The following is a 24,839-nucleotide window of genomic DNA, read 5'->3' on the forward strand; positions in this document are numbered from 1 at the left end:
ACCAGAAAACAATTAACAATATGATAGGAACAAAGGCTCACATTATCAATAATAACCTTGAACATAAACAAATTAAATACTCAACAGATACAGAATAGCTGAATGTAAAAACAAAAGGAAAGGAAAAAAAATCATGATCCAATGATATGCTTACAAGGAACTCACCTTACCAGTAAAGACACATACAGACTGAAAGTAAAGGGTTGAAAAAATATTTTCCATGCAAATGGAAACCAAAAAGTCAGCAGAAATAACTATATTTATATCAGATATTAATAAAACAGACTTTAAGTGAAAAACAGTAAAAAAAAAAAAAAAGACAAAGGGGTCATTACATATGATAAAGGGTTCAATTCAGGAAGAAAATATAACAATCCTAAATACATATGTACCCAACATTGGAGCTTCCAGATTCACAAAACAATTACTAGACCTAAAAAAACAGATAGACAGCAATGTAATTATAGTGGGGAACTTCAACACCCAACTCACAGCGCTAGACAAATCGAGACAGAAAATCAACAAAAAAAGTTGGACTTAAATTGGACTTTAGCCCAAATGGACATAACAGGCATTTACAGAACATTCTACCCGACAACTAATAGAATATACATTCTTTTCAACAGCACATGGAAGGTTCTCCAAGACAGATCACATGTTAGGCCACAAAACAAGCCTCTACAATTTTTTAAAAATCAAAAACATATCAAGTATCTTCTCAGACCACAGTGGAATAATGCTAGAAATCAGTATGAACAGGAACTTCAGAAACTATGCAAGTACAAGGAAATTGGACATACTTCTGAATGATCGCTGGGTCAATGAAGAAATAAAGATGGAAATTAAAATATTTTTTTAAATGTATGAAAATGAAAACACAAGATACCAAACCCTGTGAGATACAGCAAAAGCAGTACTCAGATAGAAGTTCATGGCATTAAATGCCTGCATCAAAAAACTAGAAAGATCACAAATTAACGACTAACATCATACCTCAAGGAACTAGAAAAACAAAAACAAATCAAACCCAAAGTTAGCAGAAGAAAAATAAAGATAATCAGAGCAACCCGGGCATAGTGGCTCATGCCTGTAATCCTAGCACTTTGGGAGGCCAAGGCAGGAGGATCACTTGAGGTCAGTAGTTTGAGACCAGCCTGAGCAGCATAGGGAGATCTTGTCTCTACAAAAAATTTAAAAAAATTAGTTGGGTCTGGTGGCACTTGGCTGTAGTCCCAGCTACTTGGGAGGCTGAGGCGAGAGAAACACTTGAGCCCAAGAGTTTGAGGCTGCACTGAGCTATGATGACACTACTACATGCTAGCCAGGGAACATACAATCCCGCGATGGAATGAGGGAGAAACAGACTACCTGAACAGACCAGTAATGAGTAGCAAGATTGAATCAGTAATAAAAAATCTCCCAACAAAAAAAGCTCAGGACCAGATAGCTTCAGAGCCAAATTCTACCAAATTTACAAAGAAGAACTGATACCAATGCTCCTGAAACTATTCCAAAAAACAGAGGAGGAAATTCTCCCCAACTCATTCCATGAAGCCAGTATTACCCTGATACGAAAATCAGACAAGGACATAACGAAAAAAGAAAACTACAGACCAATATCCCTGATGAATACAGACACAAAAATCCTAAACAAAACACTAGCAAATAGAATCCAACAGCACATCAAAAGATAGTACACCATGACCAAGTGAATTTTATACCGGGGTTACAAGGAGAGTTGAACATACACAAATCAATAAACGTGATACATCACATCAACAGAATGAAGGACAAAAACCACATGATTGTCTCAACAGATGCAGAAAAAGCATTTGACAAAATTTAGCATCCCATCATGATAAAAATCCTCAAGAAACTAGGTATAGAAGGGCCACACCTGAAAATAATAAAGGCCATACACGACAAACCCACAGCCAACATATCTAATGGGGAAAAACTGAAAGCATTCCTCTAAAAACCAGAACAAGACAGGATGCCCATCTTCACCATTTTTATTCAACATAGCAATGGAAGTCCTAGCCAGAGCAGTGAATCAAGAGAAAAAAATAAAACGCAACCAAACTGGAAAAGAGGAAGTCAAGTTGTACCTATTTATGCTGACGATATGACCTTTTATCTAGAAAACCCTAAAGACTCCACCAAAAAATTCTTAGATGAATTCACTAAAGTTTCAGGATAAAAAATCATTGTACAGAAATCAGTAGCATTTCTACACACCAATAACGACCTAGCCAAGAACCAAATCTAGCGGTCAATCCCATTTACAATGGCTGCCAAAAAAAAAAAAAAAAAATCAAAGGGCCTAGGAATATATTTAAACAAAGATATGAGTTTTTTTTTAACATGGAAAACTACAAAACACTGATGAAAGAAATTGTAGATGACACAAACAAATGGAAACATACCCCATGCTCGTGAACAGTAATAATTAACACTGTTAAATGACCATACTGCCTAAAGCAATTTACAGGTTCAATGCTATCAGAATACTAACATTGCTTTTCACAGAATTAGAAAAAGCAATCTAAATTTCATATGGAACCAAAAAAGAGCCCAAAGAGCCAAAGCAATCCCACACAAAAAGAACAAAGCTGGACGTATCACATTACCTGACTTCAAATTATACTATATAGTTTATGGTAACCAAAACAGCATGGTACTAGTATAAAAACAGACACATAGATTAATGGAACAGAACAGAGAATCCAGAAATAAAGCCACATACTTATAGCCAACTGATCTTTGACAAAGTTGACAAAAACATACGCTGGGGAAAGGACACCCTTTTTAAGAAATGGTGCTGGGAAAACTGAATTGCCATATGCAGAAGAATGAAAGTAGATCCCTATCTCTTATCATATACAAAAATCAGCTCATGATGGATTAAACACTTGAATGTAAATTCTGAAATTATAAAAATACTAGAAGAAAACCTAGGGAAAACTTTTGGACACTGGTCTAGGCAAAGAATTCATGACTAAGACCTCAAAAGCACAGGCAACAAAAATGAAAATAGACAAATGGGACTTAATTGAACTACACAGTTTCTGCATATCAAAATAATCAATAGAGTGAACAGACAACCTGCAGAATAGGATAAAACATTTACAAGCTATATATCCAACAGGGGACTAACATCCAGAATTTACGAGGAACTCAAACAACTCAAGAACCAAAAAAAAAAAAATAAGCCAACCCCATTAAAAAGTGGGCTGAGGACATGAATAGACATTTTTCAAAAGAAGACAATGACCAACAACATATGTAGAAATGTTCAACATTACTAATCAGAAAAATAGAAATTAAAACCACAATGAGGTCCACAATGAGATATTACCTCACACCAATCAGAATGGCTATTATTAAAAACAGAAAAAATAACAGATGTTGATGAGTATGTGGAGAAAAGAGAACTCTTACACACTGCTGAGGGGAACACAAATTAGTGAAACCTCTACGGAAAATAATATGGAGATTTCTTAAAGAACTAAAAATAGAACTACCTTTTGATCCAGCAATCCCATGACTGGGCATCTATCCAAAAGAAATCAATACATGAAAAAGACCTACATTCGTATGCTCACTGCAGCACTACTCACAATAGCGAAGATATGGAATCAACCTAAGTGTCCATTGGTGGAGGACTGGATAAAGAAAATGTGGTATATTTTAATATACACAATGAAATACTATTCATCCATAAAAAAGAATGACATAATGTCATTGCAGCAACATGGATGGAACTGGAGGCCATTACCTTAAGTGAAACAACTCAGACACAGACAAATACTGCATGTTCTCACATGTGAGCGGGAACTAAATAATGTGTACATATGGAAACAGAGTGTGGAATGATGGACAATGGGGACTCAGAGAAGTGGGGAGAGTGGGATGTTGCTCGGTGGGTACAACGTGCATTGCTTCAGTGATGTATGCCCTGAGGGCCCCCACTTCACCACGGTGCAACGTATCAATGTTGCAAAATTACATTTGTACTCCATGAATATAAACAAATAAAAAATAATTGGAAAAAACAAAAAAACCAGTATGGCACTGCTATGTAAGAAAAAGATAATGCAACAGAATAGCTGTCAAATAGACCTATTAATAACATAAATATAATGACTACAATAATGGCCTAGTTACCTGAGAAAAAGAAATCTGGTTGGATCCTTACCTTTTGGTGAAAATAAATTACAGATGGATTAAAAGTTTCATGTAAAATAAAAGGAAAAACTAAGAAAGCTACTAGAAAGTATTAGTAAAATCTCTCAATCTCAATCAGGTTTGGAAAAAACTAAGTATAAAAATAATGTAAAAGTCACACACACAGGAAAAATCTGGCTACATAAAAATAAAAGCCTTCCGCATATTAAAATCAATATGAAGTATAAAAATATTAGAAAAGGTTTGAAATAAATGAGAGAAGTATTAATATGAATAACCACATATATTGTTGTTTCATATATAAAGAGCTCTTTCAAACTTAAAGAAGCAACTATTACTTTTTAAAGTAAAATCAAGCAATAAAACATACACTAGTAGGTATCTGTGAAACTCACTAATAAATTAATAATCTCCTTCTGATTTGCCTTTTTTAATAAAATACGAAAAGTAAAAAAAAGTTTTGAGTAAAACATTTTAAAAAAAGCAAATCCATATATATTGTTTTCACTATTAATTTTGTTATTCCCCAGGTATATGCTGTTTATATTTAAAGAGTTATAGTCCAAATAAATCCATGACTTTGCATGCTTATTTCAAAAAACAATTTATATTTGTATAAAACATATTTCATATATTTTATGGTATTTTGGTGTAACTTATAGTCTAAAATCAAAAACTAATCAAGACAAAATATTCTCCAATACATTAAATTTTTTAATACACATCACATTCTTGCATATAGAACCTTAGAATATTAAAATTTTTTATTATGAGAAATTTCTGCTATTTCAAAATTTCAACTCTTCTCTCTTTATAAACCACTTCTATCATTATAGGCTATTTTTAATTTACCTTGAAGTAGCCTTCTTCAGCAGCTTTTTAATCTCATTAATTTTACAGGTGTGCTTCTTATGGATAACTACAAATGCATTACAACCATCTGGTGGTGGCTCATCAGCTGCAATCTAAGATTTCAAAGATTATATTTAGAACTACAGTAGCTGATAATTACAATATGATTCGAAAAACTCACACATTACTTTGATTAAAATAACTCATCAACTACTATTAAGTTATTGCACTAATTAAAGTAAAAAAATCTACATGTGGGTAGAATCTAAGAAATATTTTAACAAAATAAACTTTATCCTAGGAAATACATGCTCCAAAGTTACTGAAAAAATTCTATTAAAATTTTCATTATAGTTCATTTCAATGGTGATTTCTCCTCATGATTTCCCAAATAGCTTTAAAAAATTATAATATATTCAATTATAATCAATGACAACGATAATATCTATAACATGATATACAACCAAGTATTATAAATTTATAGATCATTTTGAACCAAAGATGTTCACATTAAATAGCTCTATGCACATTACTAGCATACCTCTTTCTCAAATACAGTTTGGGTATTTTTACATACCTGCTGAAACATCTGAATAGCTGGAGAGTATGCCCTTATAGAGAGAGCAAACTTTAAGAGGTTGATGTGTAAATTGTCTAAAAACTGTCCAGCCTTCTTCAGGATTAAGTTGTAATAAGAATAATCTGATTCTATAAAAATAAATCAAAAGAAAACGACATTAGTATTTTATATCCAACACACTGGCACATCCCTTACTGCAAAGCTAACTTAATCAATGTCATATAATCATATCTTAAGTTTGGTTATGGACAGTGTTAGAGAAAAATGGGAAAATCAAGATCTCTGCTCTATTATTAACTTCATTTTGGATCTTCCAGTGATGTCCAAGCAATCAACATGAAATCAGGTGAAATAATCTTTAAATTAAAATCTACTTGGAAATGACAACCTTTTAGACCAATTCACTCCAAGGTTGTGGGGTTATAATACAAGGATAAGATATAGGTCCTGCCTACACTTTAAAAGGAGATTAATAACACAAAAAGTTAAATAATATGACTGTTAATAAATTGTAAAGTACATGTGTGAATAAATTCTACTCAGTTTTAGTGTAGATGGCCAAGTGTAATTTGTATGTCCAGAATACTTTAGGACTGTGGTCCCCAGCCCCACCCCCTACCCCGACCTGCCTGCACAACAGCAGGCAAGTTGCTGGCTAGGGAGTGAAGCCCCACCTGCATCCATAGCCGCTTCCCATGGCCTGTATCACCACTCAATCCCTGCCCCCTGGTCAGATCAGCAGCAGTGTCAGACCCTCGTAGGAGTGCAAACCCCACTGCAAACTGTGCATGGGAGGGATCCTGGTTGTGGGCTCCCCAGGAGAATCCAATGCCTGATGATATGAGGTAGAGCCGAGGCAGTGGTGTGCCTCCCAACCCCCATCCACGGAAAAACTGTTTTCCACAAAACCAGAAACCAGTCCCTGGTGTCAAAAAGGTTGGGGACCACTGCTTTAGAAGACAGAATTTGAACCAGACCTTCAAGAGTAATGTCATCTTGTCTGGAACCGGAACAAACTAACCTGAGCTGCTGGTTCCCTTCTCTAAACCCATCTCCAAAGATCCCAAAGACATAAAGGAGAGGGACTGATTCTAGAATTTAATTTAAAAACTCTCCAACATCCCTGGGGAGACAGAGATCACCTGAATGGGAAAGGACGAAAGTATTACAGCCCAGAGCTGAAGGTGGCTTGGTAGCACTAATGGGGATAAGCAGGGAAAGAGCTAACTTTCTGTGCCCTTTTCTTTTCTCTGCACTTCCCTGGGTGTAATTATTATCTACACTGTAGCCAGTGTGTCAGAAAACTGTAATACCATTCCGAGGTCAGCCAGAGGTGGTAAGGTAATGACAGGACAGCTCTGGAGTCCATTTGGTATGGGCATCCATAAGTTGGCCCCTGGACATTCTCTAGTAATTTCTTCACCTCTACATCTTGGCACTGGGTTACCAACTGATAGAAATTTTTCACACAAAAGAGCAGATTTGGGGTAGATGCAGAGTAGTTACCTATGGATCAGGGTTCCCTGATGTGAAAAGGGATGACAAAAGCGGCGTGGCTGAAACCAGACTGTAACAATAGAAACACTTTCTGAGAAAAGGAAAAAGATGTTTTGACTGGAAGGAGACATTTTGTGGGTGGTGTGGGAAACTGGATTGTTTGCTGATTGCGACGATGTTTACTACTTGCTCTAAAAGTGTTGGGCCCTTGACTCTCAGTTCCTCTCTTTACTACAACCTATTCAGGGTGCAGGTGTTATCTGGCCCTCCATATTGCCGGGTGGGAACTGGAGCTCAGGGAACCAGTGCAAGTATGTGGAGACTGTGGTTTTGTTTTTGATGTATGTAAGTAATAAAGTATTTTATCTCTGATCCAGGGGCCTCAAGTCTACTGTTAGCATCCATGAAACTAATCTGTTAGCTTTGCAAGTAGGGGAAAATCTCAGATCCTTCACAGTACTTGACAGATTTGACAACAAAAATGGAATGCTGACAGACACATGAATTTCTGGAGAACAAAAGACCAGATCCCATGGGCCAATTAACACAAATGGAGGGAAGTCCTTGGGAATGGACAGCAATACTGACAAAACTCTATGGTCAATCAGGCAATGAGTAGTCTTCCATTTTGTTGCCTGTTAATGAAGAGAAAATGAAGAGAGAATTTCAGGCCAAAAACTGGAAAATAAGTTCAAAAACATCTACCCAAACAATGTCTTGCTAGCGTCTTATAACTAAATTCCTCCTACTGTCCCTCATGCCAATTTTAGATCCTTTCAAAGATGACAGTAAAAAGTCTCAGAGTTTATTTCAATAGAAGGGAGCCATGGCCCACTCAGGAGATTTCCCTTGATCAGTTATGAAGTCTGTCAGCTCTAATCCAAGAGTATCGTGTGGTCTGATCCCTGAAACTGTGGCAAGCTAAGTTTTAAGCTTGCAAGAAGGGTAAAAATCTCAGCCCCTTCACAATTCTTGACAAAAACCTCAGAAATGAAATGACCAAAATAAGAGAGGGATATGAAAACAGCTCTGAAAAAAAGCAGTAAAAAGCTAGAAAGAAAAAAATACTAGAAAATGTAGACCAATTAGAAGTAACACAAGGGTAAGTAGACACCGTGGAAAACAGAGTAGGACAAATACAGAATATACAAAGGAAAAGTGAAGAAAATGAAACAGAAATAAAAAGAAGAGAAGGGGAAAAACAAGAGTAAATGAAAGACACACGAGTCAGGCAAAAGAGATCTACAATATGTATACTTGTAGCCACTAAGGCAGAAAATCAAGGGAATAGAATAATTACAGAAAACCACAATCCAAGAAAACTCTCCATAATTATAAAGAGCAATGAATCTACATACCTATGAAAAAGACATATTTAATAGAATGGTCAGCATTGCAACATTAGTAAAACAACAGGACTCTAAAGTTAAAAATCACAACTATGGAATTCACACACAAATAATTATGTATATGAAGAACTCAAGGGCCATTATTTTAAGAGCTATTTATGAGGTATCAACTGGACATCAAACTTTATATAACCAAGAAATAATGGGGGAAATTGCAGCCTAAAGTCTAAGAGTGAGCTCTATGCTATCCCTAGATCTATTCTCAAGGTGTAATTAAAAATTAGTTGTATAATTGTTTAAATCTGTCCTTCCCATTGGGCTATAAACTGTGAAGGCAGGGATCTTTTCTAGCTTTTTAACTATACATTTCTACTGTTGGAATACAAAACAAGCATTCAATAAATTTCTTGAATTAATATTTCATAAATATTATGCATGAATAGGTTTTTTCATTCTATGCAGTTATTTTCCTAATGCAGTAATTTTAAATAGTTGACATATGAGAATAGGCACGCTTTCACTCCTATTTCTAAAGACAAGCTATAGGTGATTTGTCAGAACTTGGGAGTTATGATGAATTTCCTCAAAGAATCAAAAAATAATGCAAATAAGATTAATCTTCAACAGAAAAGGCTAACAAAGAACATATCAGAAATGTAATCTTTAAAAATATAAAGACATAATAGCTATAAGGCCAACGATAACAAAATTAATGTAATAACATAACTAAAATATGACTACATCAGTCAAAAGGGGACTGGTCACCCATGGAAACAGAGAAGACAATCAACATAAACAAATTTGAGTAGTACCTGACAAAAGATAACAAATTTTGCCAAGGTCACTGTCAAGGTTGTCCCTTAGCTAGTGATGGATGTAGGACTCAGGAGTTTATAGAAAGTAAACTTCTGTAATTTATGTATAATGAGAAAGATCATCTCTATTATGAAACGGATACAATGGGCTATTTTAGTTGATGTTTCTAAATAACTAAATCCATGCTCACCAACTAACCTGCTGATAATCATTGTATCTTTTCAAAATCTTTATCTTCAACCTCACCTTTTACTTGATTTTTTTGTCTATTGGTACCTAATATACATAAATCACTCTCATATTTAAAAAAAAGCAGCAGGTTAGTTGGTGAGTATGTCAGATACTGACTCATCTTATTCCCTTCATAGTCAAACGTCTTGAAAGACAACAATACTTATCTCTACTTCCTCAACTTCTCCTCACACCTTAACTTACTGCAGTCTTGATTACTACACCAGTGAAATGGTTCTTACCAAAGCCATTAATAATTTTTCTTTTGTTAAAAGTAGCAGGTGCTAGCTGGGAATGGTGGCTCACATCTGCAGCCCCAGCTATCCACCCGGGAGGTTGAGGCAGGAGGATCACTTGAGCCCAGGAGTTTGAGGTTGCAGTGAGCTACGATGATGCCACTGCACCGTAGCCTGAGCAACAGAGTGATACACTAGCTCAAAAAAAAAAAAGTAGGTGTATAATAATATTACTTGATCTGTCTACAGTATTTAATAAGATCAATCACTTACCATTTAATATTCTCCTGGCTTTCATGATCTCACACTTTCCAGGTTTTTACCTACCTCTATGGATACTCTTCCTTGGTCTCTATTATGTGTTCTTCCTCTAGTCATCCCTTAAACACTGGTGTTCTCAGGGTTCTGCCCTTTGGCCCTATTTTACTCTCATTCTATGGCTTCTTCCTAAAACTTGAATTACCCTCTTTATGTTGATAATTCCCAAATCCTACCCTTTATCCTAGAATTTTTTTTACCTACATCTCTCACTCATGTATCAGCTTACTGGATAACTCCATTTTGCATATTCCATAAGCATTTCAAATGTGACACCATCAAACTGCAATTATCTTCCTACCCCAAACCTGGTTCTTGAGTTCAAGTAACTAAGAAAGTCATAAAATTTTCTGAAATCTTTTTCATTAAAATATACAAGCAACTTTACTTATATAGAAACTGTTAAAATTTTCAAGGACTTGGAGAATGACATTCTTATATGCTGAGTACATGGAGAAGTAAAAATAAACAGGGATTTTGAAGTCAGATAAATCTCGGCTGACATTTCTAACTCACCACAAAAAACTACATAGGTTAATATTATGCCACTTGAATCTTGACACATCAATAAATACATAACTGACAGAACCATATAAAAATATATTAAGGCAGGTAATTCAATGTTTAAAAGGTCTTAATTTGCTGGCACATAATATAAAGTGTTCCCATTAAATGGTATGAAACTAGTACTTGAATTCAAAAAGTTAAATGTTCAATATTTACAATTTTTTTTTAAGGCAAGTGGATCACTGGAATTATTCTTCGGTAAAGAGTATTTAGAGGGTCTCATGGAGATTCAACAACCTACGAAATTGTAAGTAACTGAGGATTTCAAAACGTTTCTTCTAGGACAAGTGTTTGGAAAACAAATTCAGTAAAATTTGATAGTTAACATATGTAATTTCTCATTTATATCATTCTTTTCCACTCTTAAACAAGGTCAGCAATAGTATCACATATACATTAGACTCACCATTACAAATAAATTCAACATTATATTTTAAGTGTAATTCTTACTTTAATACAATTTATTTTAGATTCAACCCTGAAATACACACCTGAAATACCTCTTACAACTTATGTTTGAAGAAGAGTTTAAGTACTCCTAAACTCTTATATTCCAACTTGTTAATGATCTGCCACCAAATTGTCCAGGTATGTTGTTTCATTTAGGTATAAAATATGATGACATATCTAAGCAACTTAAAATAAGAGTTCAAAATTTACAAGAGCAATTTTTAAGATTGTTTCAATTAAAAATAGCACTGAATAAGACCATAAAACATGTACTGAGAACAACAGATTTAGGATAGATATACTGAGGATTTTAGGAGAAAGCCAGAAAATTTGGTGTTGGGTTTTTTAACTATCATGAAAACCAGATACATTAATCTAGCCTATTTTTACCTCAATTACCAAAACTAAAATTACTAGGACAAATAAAAAGACAAACAATAATTTCCTAATGATTTGAAAGTAAAGATTACTAAGCGATCAAAGTTCCTCTACACCTTTTACTTCTGCCTCTTCTACCTTCCCTACCACCTGGCTAAATCCTAGCATTCAAACTCAACTCTAGCACTGACCACTGGAAATTCTGTCCTGCTTTCTCTGAAGTACTGACTGGGTGTCTTTGTTATATGTTTTCAAGTTATGCATACCCCTATTAAAGCTCTTATTATCTAATATATACTTTACTGTTTTGCTGTCTCCTTCATTATATTATGAAGTCCTAGGAACATAGATCACATTTATTCATCTTTGTATTCCTAGCATCTAAAGCAGTGCCTACCATCTCTTATGACTATAAAATAATGATTATTAAATAACGAAACTTTTCAGGAAAAGTTTTGAAAGGGAAAATTACTTCTTTTTGGATATATTTCAGTTTAAAATGTCATTAAAGGCATGTCTGATCCCTTTATTTTTAAAAATTTACTTTGTGAAATCATAAAACTGCTGAACTTCAAAGCTACCTGAGCCAAACAGGCTCCAGTAAATGAACACTTAAAACATCTGAAACTATTTTTTATCTCATATTTACAGTCAGGAATAAAATCATAAAGTATTTAATCACTCACAGTAAAAAGATTTCTCTATGTCTAAATGGCTAACGATTTCACTCTTAAGAAATTCCATGTTTATGTTATCTACTCTACTCTCTGTAGAGATAGGAAATAATCTTTCTGTAGAATAATTAACCATTTAGCCTCTGCTGCTAAAACCTAACTTCAATATCTTTAATCTATTGACCTTCCCCACGAAACACATTAATAAACACTTGTCAGTACTGAGGAAGATATATGTATGTGTGTATACATACAGATATATACTCTCACATACATGTAAAAAACAGGGATTACTATTTTATAGATAGTAAAATGAAAGCATACTGGTTACCTGACTTTTGAAGTACTAAAAAATCTCTTTAATAGTTTTAAGAGTAAAAGAATTCTGGCAATAAAAACGCAATATACATGTCAGTATAAATGTATCTAAACTCATAGAATGTACAATACCAAAAGTGAACGCTAATGTAAACTATGGACTTTGGGTAATAATGATCTGTCAATGTAGGTTCATCAGTTATAACAAATGTACCACACTAGTGGGGGATGTTGATAGTGAGGAGGGCTACTCATGTGTGGGGGCAGGGAGTATATGGGAAATCTCTGTACTTTCTGTTCGATTTTGCCATGAACTTAAAACTGCTCCAAAAATAAAATCTATTAAAAAAAAAAAGAAAAATAGTACTATTACTAGATGCAAAACTAACACTACTTCAAAGAAATCCAGGTAAAAAGAAACCCATAACATAACAATTTTGATTTCTTCTTGATTATAACACATTATCCAAACATTAATTATATGCATTTTCTCATAATAAAGTATGAAGACCTTATATTTTTGGAAATGGATGCTTAGAATGGTCTCCATTAAAACATCTTTTCAAATTTAATGTTCGGATTTACTAACCCAATTAAGCATTCATACTTAACCATTACCATTAAAAACAAACATATCAAATGTGTGCACATAAATACAAATCTTATAAGTTAAAATTTGCACATCACCCACCTGTTTGCTTATAAATTGCTAATTCTTGTACAGTTTCCAAAAACTGCCAAAATTTTTCATTACTTTCTTCTGCCATAAATTCACTATTATAAAAATAAAAGTAATCAGTTAATATATGAAAATGAAAAATGGTTTAGATAATATAAACTACATTATAGAACCAAATTATATCTTATGGCAAAACAGAAACCTATAAAAATTAATGTCAAATTACTGACTTCCATTTACTGTAACACAGAAAGGGAATAAATTAATAAGACTTCCCTGAGGTATCATTCTCAACCAGAAGCATATAATCATGTCAGGAAAAGACTGCCTGAGAAATTACTTTTGGCTTTTCCTTATTATTAGCAAAAACTAAAAAATGGATAATTTATTTTATCTTTCCATATAAAATCTCCTTGAGAAACATAACCCAGTGGTAATGGACAACATCATATACAGGTAAAATGTAAAAAAAATACAGACTGCTTGTTTTCCATAAACAAAAATTGGCTCTATAAACACTTTATAAAAATTACATTATCTATTATTTTTATTTAACTACTTATTTGTATAAGCAATCTTTTTTATTATTGAAAACAGAAAAAAACCTTAATGAAAAAATTAATAGGGGCTGGGCGCGGTGGCTCAGGCCTGTAATCCTAGCACTCTGGGAGGCTGAGGCGGGAGGATTGCTTGAGCTCAGGAGTTCGAGACCAGCCTGAGCAAGAGCGAGACCCCCGTCTCTACTAAAAATAGAAAGAAAGAAGTTGGCCAAACAACTAAAAATAGAAAAAATTAGCCAAGCATGGTGGCACATGCCTGTAGTCCCAGCTACCTGGGAGGCTGAGGCAGGAGGATCACTTGAGCCCAGGAGTTTGAGGTTGCTGTGAGCTAGGGTGACGCCACGGCACTCCAGCCCAGGCAAGAGAGTGAGACTCTGTCTCAAAAAAAAAAAAAAAAATAAATAGAAAATTGGTGCATTGCACTAGATCTTTGGCCTTAAAGCCCAAAGAAGGTCCCATTTTTCCAGACTGTATGTCAGAAAAAAATGGTCAAAGCCATTTAAAGCCCTTTAGAAATAATGAACTAAATGAAAGATTATTTAGTTCTGTATAGAGCAAAATGAAAGACATCTAAAACAATGAGAGTTAACTATTTAGGGAAAAAATGGCCACCAAACAAATGATACAGATTCTTTGTTATTGCCCACCTTATCTTTCTCTCTAGCTTTGGTAAACTTAAACTAATGCTTAATATACACGGAAAATATTAAGGACATCCAAGACAAATGCAGAATAATTAAGTCTTGTAAGTCTGAGATGGTCACTAAGGGGGAAAAAAGGAAGTGAGAAAACTGATTAACTCAACATAAACATGACAAGCATAGGAATTTAAAGTAATAAGTAACTTCAAATCAACTCCTGCTATTAATGGTATCCAAATCGATGACCTAAAGAAAAAGGAAAAAAGAAAAGCAGCTGAAACAATGGGAAACACTAAATAGGACATGATCTGAAAAAGATATGGATGGTACAAAACCTTAAGTAGGGAGCAACACTTAACACTCAGTTAACTTCTTGAGGTATGTTCTTTCTATGACTACTTTGCTCAAGGTTTTTATCTTGAAGTGGTGCTGAGTTTCATCAAATTTTTTTTTGCATCTACTGAGATGATCATATGGTTTTTGTTTTTAATTCTGTTTATGTGGTAAACCACATTTACTGATTTGTATATGTTGAACCATCCTTGCATCCCTAGGATGAAACCTACTTGGATCATGATAAATTACTTTTTTGATGTGCAATTGGATTCAGTTTGCTAGTGTTTTGTTGAAGATTTTTACATGAATGTTCAGTAGGGATATTGGTCTGTTGGTTTTTTTGTTGTTGTTGTGTCCTTTTCTGGATTTCAGGGTGATGTTGGCTCCATGGAATGAGTTAGGAAGGATTCCCTCCTTCTCAATCTCTTGGAACAGTTTCAGTAGGATAGGTGTCAGTTCTTCTTTGTAGGTCTGGTATAATTCGGCTGTGAATTTCCCCGAGTTTTATTTTTTGGGGAGCATTTTATTACTGATTCAGTCTCACTATTTTTTATTGGTCTGTTCAGGATTTCTATTTTCTTCCTGATTCAAGCTTGGGAGGTTGTGTGTTTCCAAAAATTTATTGATTTCCTCTAGCTTTTCTAGTTTGTGTACATAGAGATGTTCACAGTAGTCTTGGATGGTCTTTTGTATTTCTGTGGTATAAGTTGTAATGTCTCCTTTTTCATTTCTGATTGAGATTAGGTGAATCCTCTTCTCTCTTCTTTTCTTGGTTAGTCCAGCTAGTAGTTTATCAATTTTGTTATCTTTTCAAAAAAACTATGTTTTCTTTCATTGATTTTTTTTTTGTTTTATTTTCATTGAGTTCTGCTCTGATCTTTGTTATTTCTTGTCTTTTGCTGGCTTTGGGTTTGGTTTGTTCTTGTTTTTCTAGTTTGTTGAGGTGTGATTTAAGTTGTTAATTTCATGTAGGTATTTATTGCCATAAACTTCTCTCTTACTCACTGCTTTTACCGTATTCCAGAGATTTGGGTAATTTGTGTCAAAAATTCAAAATTTTTTTGATTTCCATCTTGAGTTCTTTTTTGACCCAAAGATTATTTAGCAGCAGGCTGTTTAATTTCCATGTATTTGTATAGATTTAAGAGTTCCTCTTAGAATGGATTATACCTCAAAATAATACCAGCCACATATGACAACCCCACAGCCAACATCACACTGAATCGGAACAAGTTAAAGTATTCCCCCTAAGAACTAGAACAATACAAGAATGCTCACTTTCTTCACTTCTATCTAATATAGTACTGAAAGTCCTAGCCAGAGCAATCAGGCAAGAGAACGAAATAAAGTGCATCCAAATGGGAAGAGGTCATACTGTCCCTGTTTGCTTATGATATGCTTTTATATCTAAAAAACCCTAAAGACTCCTCCAAAAGACTCCTAGAATTGATAAATGAATTCAGTAAAGTTTCAGGTTACAAAATTAATGTACACAAATCAGTAGCATTTCTATAAGCTAATAACAGCTGAGCTAAGAATCAAATCAAGAACTCAATACCATTTACAATAGCTGTAAAACACACACACACACACACACCTAGGAATATACTTAACCAAGGAAGTGAAAGATCTCTATAAGAACTATAAAACACTGATGAAAGAAATCACTGACGACACAAACAAATGGAAAAACATCCCATGCTCATGTTTTGGAAGAATCAATATTGCTAAAATGTCCATACTGCCGAAAGTGATTTACAGATCCAATGCAACTTCCCATCAAAATACCAGGTCATTTTTCATAGAACTAAAAAAACAATCTTAAATTTCATATGGAATCAAAGAAGAGCCTCAACAGCCAAAGCAATATTAAGCAAAAGAACAAATCTGGAGGCATTACATTACCTGCCTTCAAATTATACAAGGCTACAGTAATCAAAACAGCATGGTACTGGTATAAAAGCAGAACATACAGATCAATGAAACAGAATAGAGAACTCAGAAATTAAAGCACATACCTACAGCTAACTGATCTTTGACAAAGCAGACAAAAACATACACTGGGGAAAGGAAACCCTAAAATGGTGCTGGGAAAATTGGATAGCCACATGCAGAAGAATGAAACTAGATCCCTATCTCTCACCACACACAAACATTAATCAAGATGGATTAAAGTCTTAAATGTAAGACCTGAGACCATAAAAATTCTAGAAGAAAGCTTAAGAAGAAAAACTTCTGGACATTGGCCTAGGCAAAGAATTTATGGCTAAGACTCCAAAAGCAAATACAACAAAACCAAAAATATATAAATGGGACTAAAACTAAAAAGATTCTTCACAGCAAAAAAAATAGTCAATAGGGTAAACAGACAAGCTACAGAATGGAAGACAATATTTGCAAACTATACATATGACAAAAGACTAATATCCATAATCTACAAGCAACTCAGACAAATCAGCAAGAAAGAAATAACCCCATTAAAAAGGAGTCAAAATACACGAACAGAAATTTTTCAAAATAAGATAGTCAAATGGCCAACAAACATATGAAAAAATGCTCACCATCACTAATCATCAGGGAAATGCAAATTAAAACCACAATGAGACACCACCTTACCTTTGTCAGAATGACTATTACTAAAAAGTGAAAAAACAATAGATGTTGTCGCAGATGCAGCAAAAAGCAAACATTTATACACTGTTGGTGGGAATGTAAATTAGTACAACCTCTACGGAAAACAGTATGGAAATTCCTCAAATAACTAAAAGTCAACCTACCATTCAATCCAGGAATCCCACTACAGGGTATCTACCCAAAGGAAAAGACATCATTGTATCAAAAAGACACCAGCACTGATATGTGTATCGCAGCACAATTCACAATTGCAAAGATATAGAATCAACATAAGTGCCCATCAACGGATGAGTGGATAAAGAAAATGTGGTATATACGAGTATATACCCTGGAATACTACTCAGCCACAAAAAAGAGTGAATAATGTCTTCTGCAGTGACTTGCATGGAACTGGGGGCCGTTATCCCAAGTGAATTATCTCAGAAACATAGAAAAAGCGCCACATGTTCTCACTTATAAGCTAAACTACGGCTACACAAGGACACACAGAACGGTATAATGGACATTGGGAGACTCGAAATACAGTAGGGTAGGAGGAGGGTGAGGGATAAAAAAATTACCTATTGGGTACAATGTACACTATTTTGATAAAGCCCTGCTTTCACCACTACACAATTTATCCGTTTGACAAAAAGCCATTTGTACTCCCTAAATCCACTGAAATAAATTTTTAAAAACTCAATTAATTTGACCGAACAGCTCCTATGCACATACTATGTGACCATAGCTAAAAGACTTCTTTCAAATACCAGAATCTATACATCTAAGTCTGATCTTTCAAAGCAATCACCTTAACGAAGTATTCATTTAAACATTCCCTCAGTATACCACTGCTCTAAGTACTTTTGGAACTCTTCTGGAATCTCAGAGGCAATTTGCCAGTAACTCATCATTAATCTTCAAGGAGGAAACATCTTTGAGAGACCATCTAAACCAGCTCCCCACCTTCCAAAAGGTAAGATATTATCTTTTAAAAGTGTTAAAAAAAAAGAAAAAAACCTTTTGAAGTTTTTAAAAGGGTAAAAAAAACAAAAAAAAAAACAAAAAAAAGCTGGCATTTCCAATTTGTTCATTTGCCTTATAAAATATGTGACTTCCAATAACAATGTTTCCCAATAAAGTTATGCCAAAGCAAAAAAAAAATTTTTTTCTATAAAGGGTGTTTTTAAAATGCTAAAGAATATGACAGCAATTAAAGTAGAATTCCAAAGGTATTTTCAGCAAGACCAACACCAGCAGAAATAAATGCAGTTCAGATGTATAAGGTATATATATTGCAAAAGCTTAGCCTCATCAGCCTATAATCATCCACAGAAAATTTTATATCATAAATTTCTTTAGGCAGGGGATATACCTTATTCATCTTTGTTTTCTACATAGTACCCATTATGGGACTAAAGTCAAGCACTCAGATTTTTAGGTTGAATTGAAAATTTTACGTGCATTTATAGTTTTTTATTGGCACGCTATATTTTTGTATTTGAAGCATTATTCTCAGAAATCTCTCTTATTCGCTCCCATATTATTTGTCTTCTGTTCTGATCTCCCAAGCTCTTTCAACCTATTCAGTGCTCTTCAATTCTTCCTCTTCCATACTCATTCTCCCCAACTTCTGATTTTCCTAAAATTCTGATTTAAGAGAAACATGAACTGAAGGTGAGCAGAATAATGAAGTCCAGAAAATATTTTTTCTTAAATGTAATTGTTGAAGAAATTACAGGCTTTTAGTCTGTTATACTGTCACACAGAAGAAACAGACTTGGTTCAGAAACAAAGTCAGGATCAGCAGATAAAAGGTATAATGAGAAAGATTTTAGTTTATATAACAAAGGACCTGCTAAATAATTTAGATTTCCTTACAAAAGAACAATCAGGCACATGAAGTAACACTGTGCATCCTGTCTGGCTTATCCAAGCACAGACCAGTTCCCACAGGTCAGGTATACTGTAGGGGTAATTCTGATAGTGGCTTGAAGTATACTTTACCTTATAAAAAGTCCCTTCCATTGAATTAACATTACTGAGTACTTAACTTTTATGCATTGTCCCTTGGCAAAACAAACATGAATAAGAAATAGTCTTATCTCTGAAGCTCACATTTTAACAGCAGAGATTAGCATACATGATACTTTATAATAAGAATTATTACAGAAGTATTGACCAAATGTTATGAGAACATACTAGAAAGATATCAGTTTTGTCAAGGGAAAGTATCAGGCAAAGAGAGAGTGATATGGTACATCCACATACAAGGTATAAATGAGAAATGGATTTTAGTAGAATGATATATTACTATCCTAGGGCTACCATGCCATTACCTGAGGATCTTCTACAGATCCTCCCTGGATAACCCTATCTCCATACTGGGCTTTTGCTGAGATGGTTGAGTGGACACATTAATCACATGCCTAACCCATTCAGCAAGAGAAATTTATTTTCTCACAGTTCTGGAAGCCAAAAGCCTGAAATCAAGGTTTTTGCTGAGTTAACACAAGAAATTCCAAAGGTTAGGAGGTGGACATATCTTTCTTTGGTTAGGGGGACACCATTCAAGCCACCCTCTGGCCTCTCCAAATCCACATATGTGCCACATACAAAATCTATTATCCTCCAAATCTCAACGTATTACAGCATCAATGCTAAGTCCAAAATTTCATGTGAGTATCACCAGCTCTGATGATATTTACAAATCTTAACATCTAAATCAGGTATGGGTAAGACTCTGGGTATGATCCGCCCTGGGGCAAAATTCTCCTCCTTATGTGGACCTGTGAAAGCAGAAAACAAGTTATCTGCTTCCAAAATGCAATGGTGAGACAGACATAGAATGGACATTCCAATTCCAAAAGGAAAAAGAAAAAACTAGAAGGAATAAAGGGGTCACCGGTCGCAGGCAGGTCCGAAATCCAGCAGGGCAAATTCTAATGTTTCAAGGCCTGAGAATAATTCTCTGTGTCCTGATGCTTTACCCTCTGTGCTGCCCACCATAGCTTTGTCCTTAGTCATTCTTTTTCTTGAAGGGTAGCATGATGTTTCTACCAAGTAACTCTATTAGTCCATTTCCTGCCTGTAGAATTTTAGAAGTCCAACAGCCTTCTCTCATTTTGTCTCTTCTCATCTCTTGTTGGTCCACCCCTTTTGGTCCAAGCTGGCAGTGTTTCTGTTAACATATTCTCAAAAACTCTGTGAACCTGTTGTATATCTCATTGAGATCACCATCGTTACATGAGGATCCTCTACAGATCCTTCCTGGATAACCCCATCTTTATAGAGAACTTCTGCTTAGTTGGCTAAGTGGATCCAGGAATCACATGTCAAACCTATTCAGCAAAAGGTTTTCCAGCCAGACCCTTGTCCTTCTCTCCAGAGCATACATTCCCAACTCTTGAGTTTCCTAGTTTTAGCAACCTTTACAATCTGGATAGGCTGAGAACCTCCCAAATCATCAAGTGTTGGTTCCTTTTTCCTTAACTGTTCCTTCTTTATCTCTTTCCTCTATCATTTTACTATAAGGAGAACCAGGTGGCACATTCAACACTTTGCTTGGAAATCTTCTTAACTAATATCCAAGTTCATCACTTTCAAGTTGTTTTGTACAAACTGCAGAAACCAATTCAGCCAGTATTTCTGCCACTATATATCACCTTTCTTTCAGTTTCCAATAATATGCCCCTCATTTCCTTCTGAGCCCTTGCCAGAACTACCTTCATTGTTCATATTTCTACCAACACTCTGTTCATGATGATGTAAGTATTCTCTAAGATGACAGAAGCTTTCTATACTGTGCTCCTTAATCTCTTCTAAGCCCACAACAGAATAGCCTTAATGTCCATATTTCTGCAAACAGTCTCCTCAAGGATGTCTAGGCTTTTTTTCTACCATGTTTCTCAAAATTCTTCCAGCCTCCGCCCGAATGCACAGCTACTTCTACATTTTCAGATATTTGTTAACAGTGGCACCCCACTTTTTGGTAGCAAAATCTGTATTGGCTTCCTAGAGCTACTATAACAAATTACCAAAAACATGGTGGCTTAAAACAACGGACACTTATTCTCTCACAATTGTGGAGGCCAGAAGTCCAAAATCAAGGTGTTGGCAGAGCTGTGTTCCATCTGAAGGCTCCAGGGGAGACTTCTTGCCTCCTCCAACTTCTGGTTGCTTCAGCTGTTCCTTGGCGTGAGGCTGCATAACTCCATCTTCAGATGGCCTTCCCCTCCTTATCTGTGTCTTTTCTTGTTTTATCTTATAACATTGGATTTGGGGGCCATCTACATAATCCAAGATGATCTCATCTCAAGATCCTTAGTTACATCTGCAAAGACCTTTTTTCCAAATAAGGTAACATTCACAGATTCTGGGAGTTAGGATGTAAACATATCTTTTTGGGGGCCACCACTCAACCCACTACAGATGCTCCTTGACTTGGATGGGATTACCTCCCAATAAACCCGTCATTAAGATGAAAATATTATACTGTACTTCAAAAATGCATTTAATACCCTGATAAACCCAGAGTCAAGTCAAAAAGTCCTAAGTTGAACCATCGTAAGTCAGGGACCACTTGTACAAGTGATGAGGTTTGTAAAATCAGACTAGGGCTAGGGCTGTAATGTACCTTAAGGAGCATCTCACACGAGTTCCAACTCTAAGCTTACTCTAAAGGCAGACATACAGCCAGACACTTCAACAAGCAGCTTAAGGTTGGAAAAAGTATGGGATCTGATCCAGGCAATCTCTGGAAAAAATTGGGGAAAGGACAGAGGAAGGAAACATATTTTAAGCTAAAAGCATGTATTCAATTAAAAAAAATGTTTCAGTATCTAATATATGCAATATAATGTGGGGTGACAGAGTCTCCTTTTAGGACCACATGCTGTTGCTTTGGTAAATGGACAGAAGTAGAGCTGGCATAAAACTTCGCGCTAGCTAATAGAAATAACTTTCTAATTCTGTTTAACTACTGGAATACTAAAGGGCAAATCTCGTAGTTACAAGTTTTGTTGCTGCAGAGCAAATGATACCTCATGAATTCCAATGGAACAGATACAGGAAAAGTAATAATTTGTTGGAAGCTGCCTTCACAGCAAGTCCAGGAACTGACAAAACGATGTCATCATTACCAAACTAAGTGCTTTAAGTACTGTCTGCTGAACGGAACTGCCTACCTCAGTGGAAATGTTTGCATTAAACGCCACACTCCATCTCCTAATCTTTCTTTTCTCTTTTGTAAATACTAATAAAAGCCAAATGAATTAAACCAGGGCAGGGAAGTTTTTAAAAACTGTAGGTGGGGCAAAGTACGACGGGGTGGGGAGGAAGGTAAGAAATTTCAGGTGAGGGCTGCTAAAGGAGCCGAGAGGCTACGCACGGGGAGGGAGAAGATGTGAGATGAGGTGGAGGGGAGGATGCTCAGAAGGCCAAGAGCGACGGCGTCCGGAAAAGCTGAGCGAGGAGACGCCCGCCGCCAGCGCCCAGAGACCGGGTCTTTGGGGCAATCAGGGAGCCAGCGCGCCCACAGCCCCGCCCGCCCTTCCCTCCTCGCGGGGCTCAGCGGAGGGCCCGGCCTGAACCCACCTCGCCTCCAACAGCAGCGGGGTCTCCGGCCACTTCGCGGCCAAGTGGGCCGTCACCGCCTTGGACGCGGAGACAGTCCTGGCGCCGAGCAGCAAGAGCCACAGCGCCGTGGAGCCCAGGAGCAGCCGCACCACGTTGGCGGCTTTCGCTGGAGCCATGGCACGGAGAGGGAACGCTAGCCCCCGGACCGGGGTTGGAAAAAGTATGGGATCTGATCCAGGCAATCTCTGGAAAAAATTGGGGAAAGGACAGAGGAAAGAAACCGCCACGCCACAACCGGCTCCTCCCGGCGCACGGCCGTCCACTTCCGGTGGAGGGAGCTCGAGTCCGTTACTCAGCGCCGGGTCCGGGCGTGCGCTCGGCGCATGCGTGTCCCGCTCCGACGCGGGTTGGGGGCGCCGTCTGGGGAGCCCCCGCGGGCCGGAGGCGGCGTCGCTGATGCTATTGCGGGTCCGCGTCGGGAACGTTGGCTTTTCTGGCCGAGGCCGTGTGACACCGGGCGGGGAGGCGGGGGTCCCAAGACCGAATTAGGGTTGGCTGGAGATTCCAAAATCTGGAAGGGAAGTCAGGAACCACATGGATATTATCTACTTTTTACACAAGAGGAAAATAAGGCCTGTAAAAATTAAGGAACCAACCTACCTCACGGAGTTCTCAAATTTTATTGCATATTAGAATCACCTAAGAGAGCTTTTAAAAGAGCCTCAGCCCAGATGACGCAACGTACCATGAAAATCTCTGGGGGTGAGGTTTGGCATCAATAGTATTTTATCTCTTTTAATCTGAGAAAAGGGGGTACAAGTGTGTTTTTGTTACATGGATGAATTGTATCATGCTGAAGTCAGAGCTTTCAGTACACAGGTCACCAGAATAGTGTACCTTGTACCTGATAGGTAGATTTTTATCCTTCACCCTCCTTCCACTCTTCTCCCTTCTTAGTTTTCAATGTCCGTTACACCACTTTATGGTATATTGCTTGTTTAGCTCCCATTTACAAGTGAGAACATGTGGTATTTGTCTTCCCATTCCTGAGATACTTAACTTAGGATAATGGTCTCCAGTTCCATCCAAGTTGCTGCAAAAGACATTATTTCATTCCTTTTTATGGCTGAGTAGTACTCCACCAATCGTATTTTAAAAACCGTGGTTGACTCCTGTGTGCAGTCATGTTCCCAAACCGGTGACTTATGAGTGGATCTCAAACTTTAGCTTCTTGCTTGCTTGTTAAAAGAGAGAGCTGGGCCTCACCCCAGTGTTTCTGATTCTGTAGGTCCAGTGTGAGGCCCGAGAATTTACATTCATTTGCATTCATTTCTATTAATAGCAACTTCCCAGGTGATGCTGACACTGCTGGCTAAGAATCATGCTTTTAGCCTTTCAACTCAAAAGTATGGTCCAGCATAGACATCACCTGTGCCTGCAGACTTTCGGGTCCCACCTCCAATCTACTGAATCAGAATCTCTACTTTAACAGAAACCCTAGGTGGTTCCTATGCACATGAAAGTTTGAGAAGAGCTGATTTAGAGGATTACAGGTGAAAAGGCATAGAAAAGAGCTGACAGGTGATAGTTGTTTTGTCAGGGTAAAATATAGGGTAAAAAGCAGACCTGGAAAAATAGTTTAGGAGGGGTACTGATCTGTTGCTTTTTTTCCTCCCTGTTACTCCCTTGCCCTATAGAGAAACTGGATCTCTTGAAGTTGCTAAAACATGGTCATTCCTACTTTTCATTTCCTTCTATTTGGGCTTACCCTTCCTTAGATGACCCTGTTGTGTATGTTCACAATGTCAGGTTAAATTTTTTTTCCTTTAAATTCCCATAAGCTCTTTATTTTCACTGTTATATAGTACTTAAATTTCACTTTAGAATTTGAATACAGTACTTAATTTATTTTTCCTACTAGAGATGGTATATTTCTCGAGGACACATACCTTATTCATCATATTTGGCATTCCTTGCAG

General features: G+C 36.4%; 1 protein-coding gene across 1 annotated transcript in view; it reads right to left on the reverse strand.

Moving 5' to 3' along the window:
• UGGT2 (UDP-glucose glycoprotein glucosyltransferase 2) overlaps nt 1-23,064 on the reverse strand; it is a 194,381-nt gene extending 171,317 nt beyond the window's left edge. The window contains exons 1-4 of the mRNA XM_012647354.1: nt 22,879-23,064; nt 13,146-13,228; nt 5,618-5,748; nt 5,041-5,153 (exon numbers count right to left, since the gene is read on the reverse strand). Coding sequence (XP_012502808.1) covers nt 5,041-5,153; nt 5,618-5,748; nt 13,146-13,228; nt 22,879-23,036 — 485 coding nt within the window. The 5' untranslated portion in view covers nt 23,037-23,064. The remainder of the gene's footprint in view (nt 1-5,040; nt 5,154-5,617; nt 5,749-13,145; nt 13,229-22,878) is intronic.
• Between the last annotated feature and the right edge of the window lie 1,775 nt (nt 23,065-24,839).

The sequence above is a fragment of the Propithecus coquereli genome, unplaced genomic scaffold, assembly GCF_000956105.1.
Source record: "Propithecus coquereli isolate 6110/MARCELLA unplaced genomic scaffold, Pcoq_1.0 Scaffold262, whole genome shotgun sequence".
NCBI lineage: Eukaryota > Metazoa > Chordata > Mammalia > Primates > Indriidae > Propithecus > Propithecus coquereli.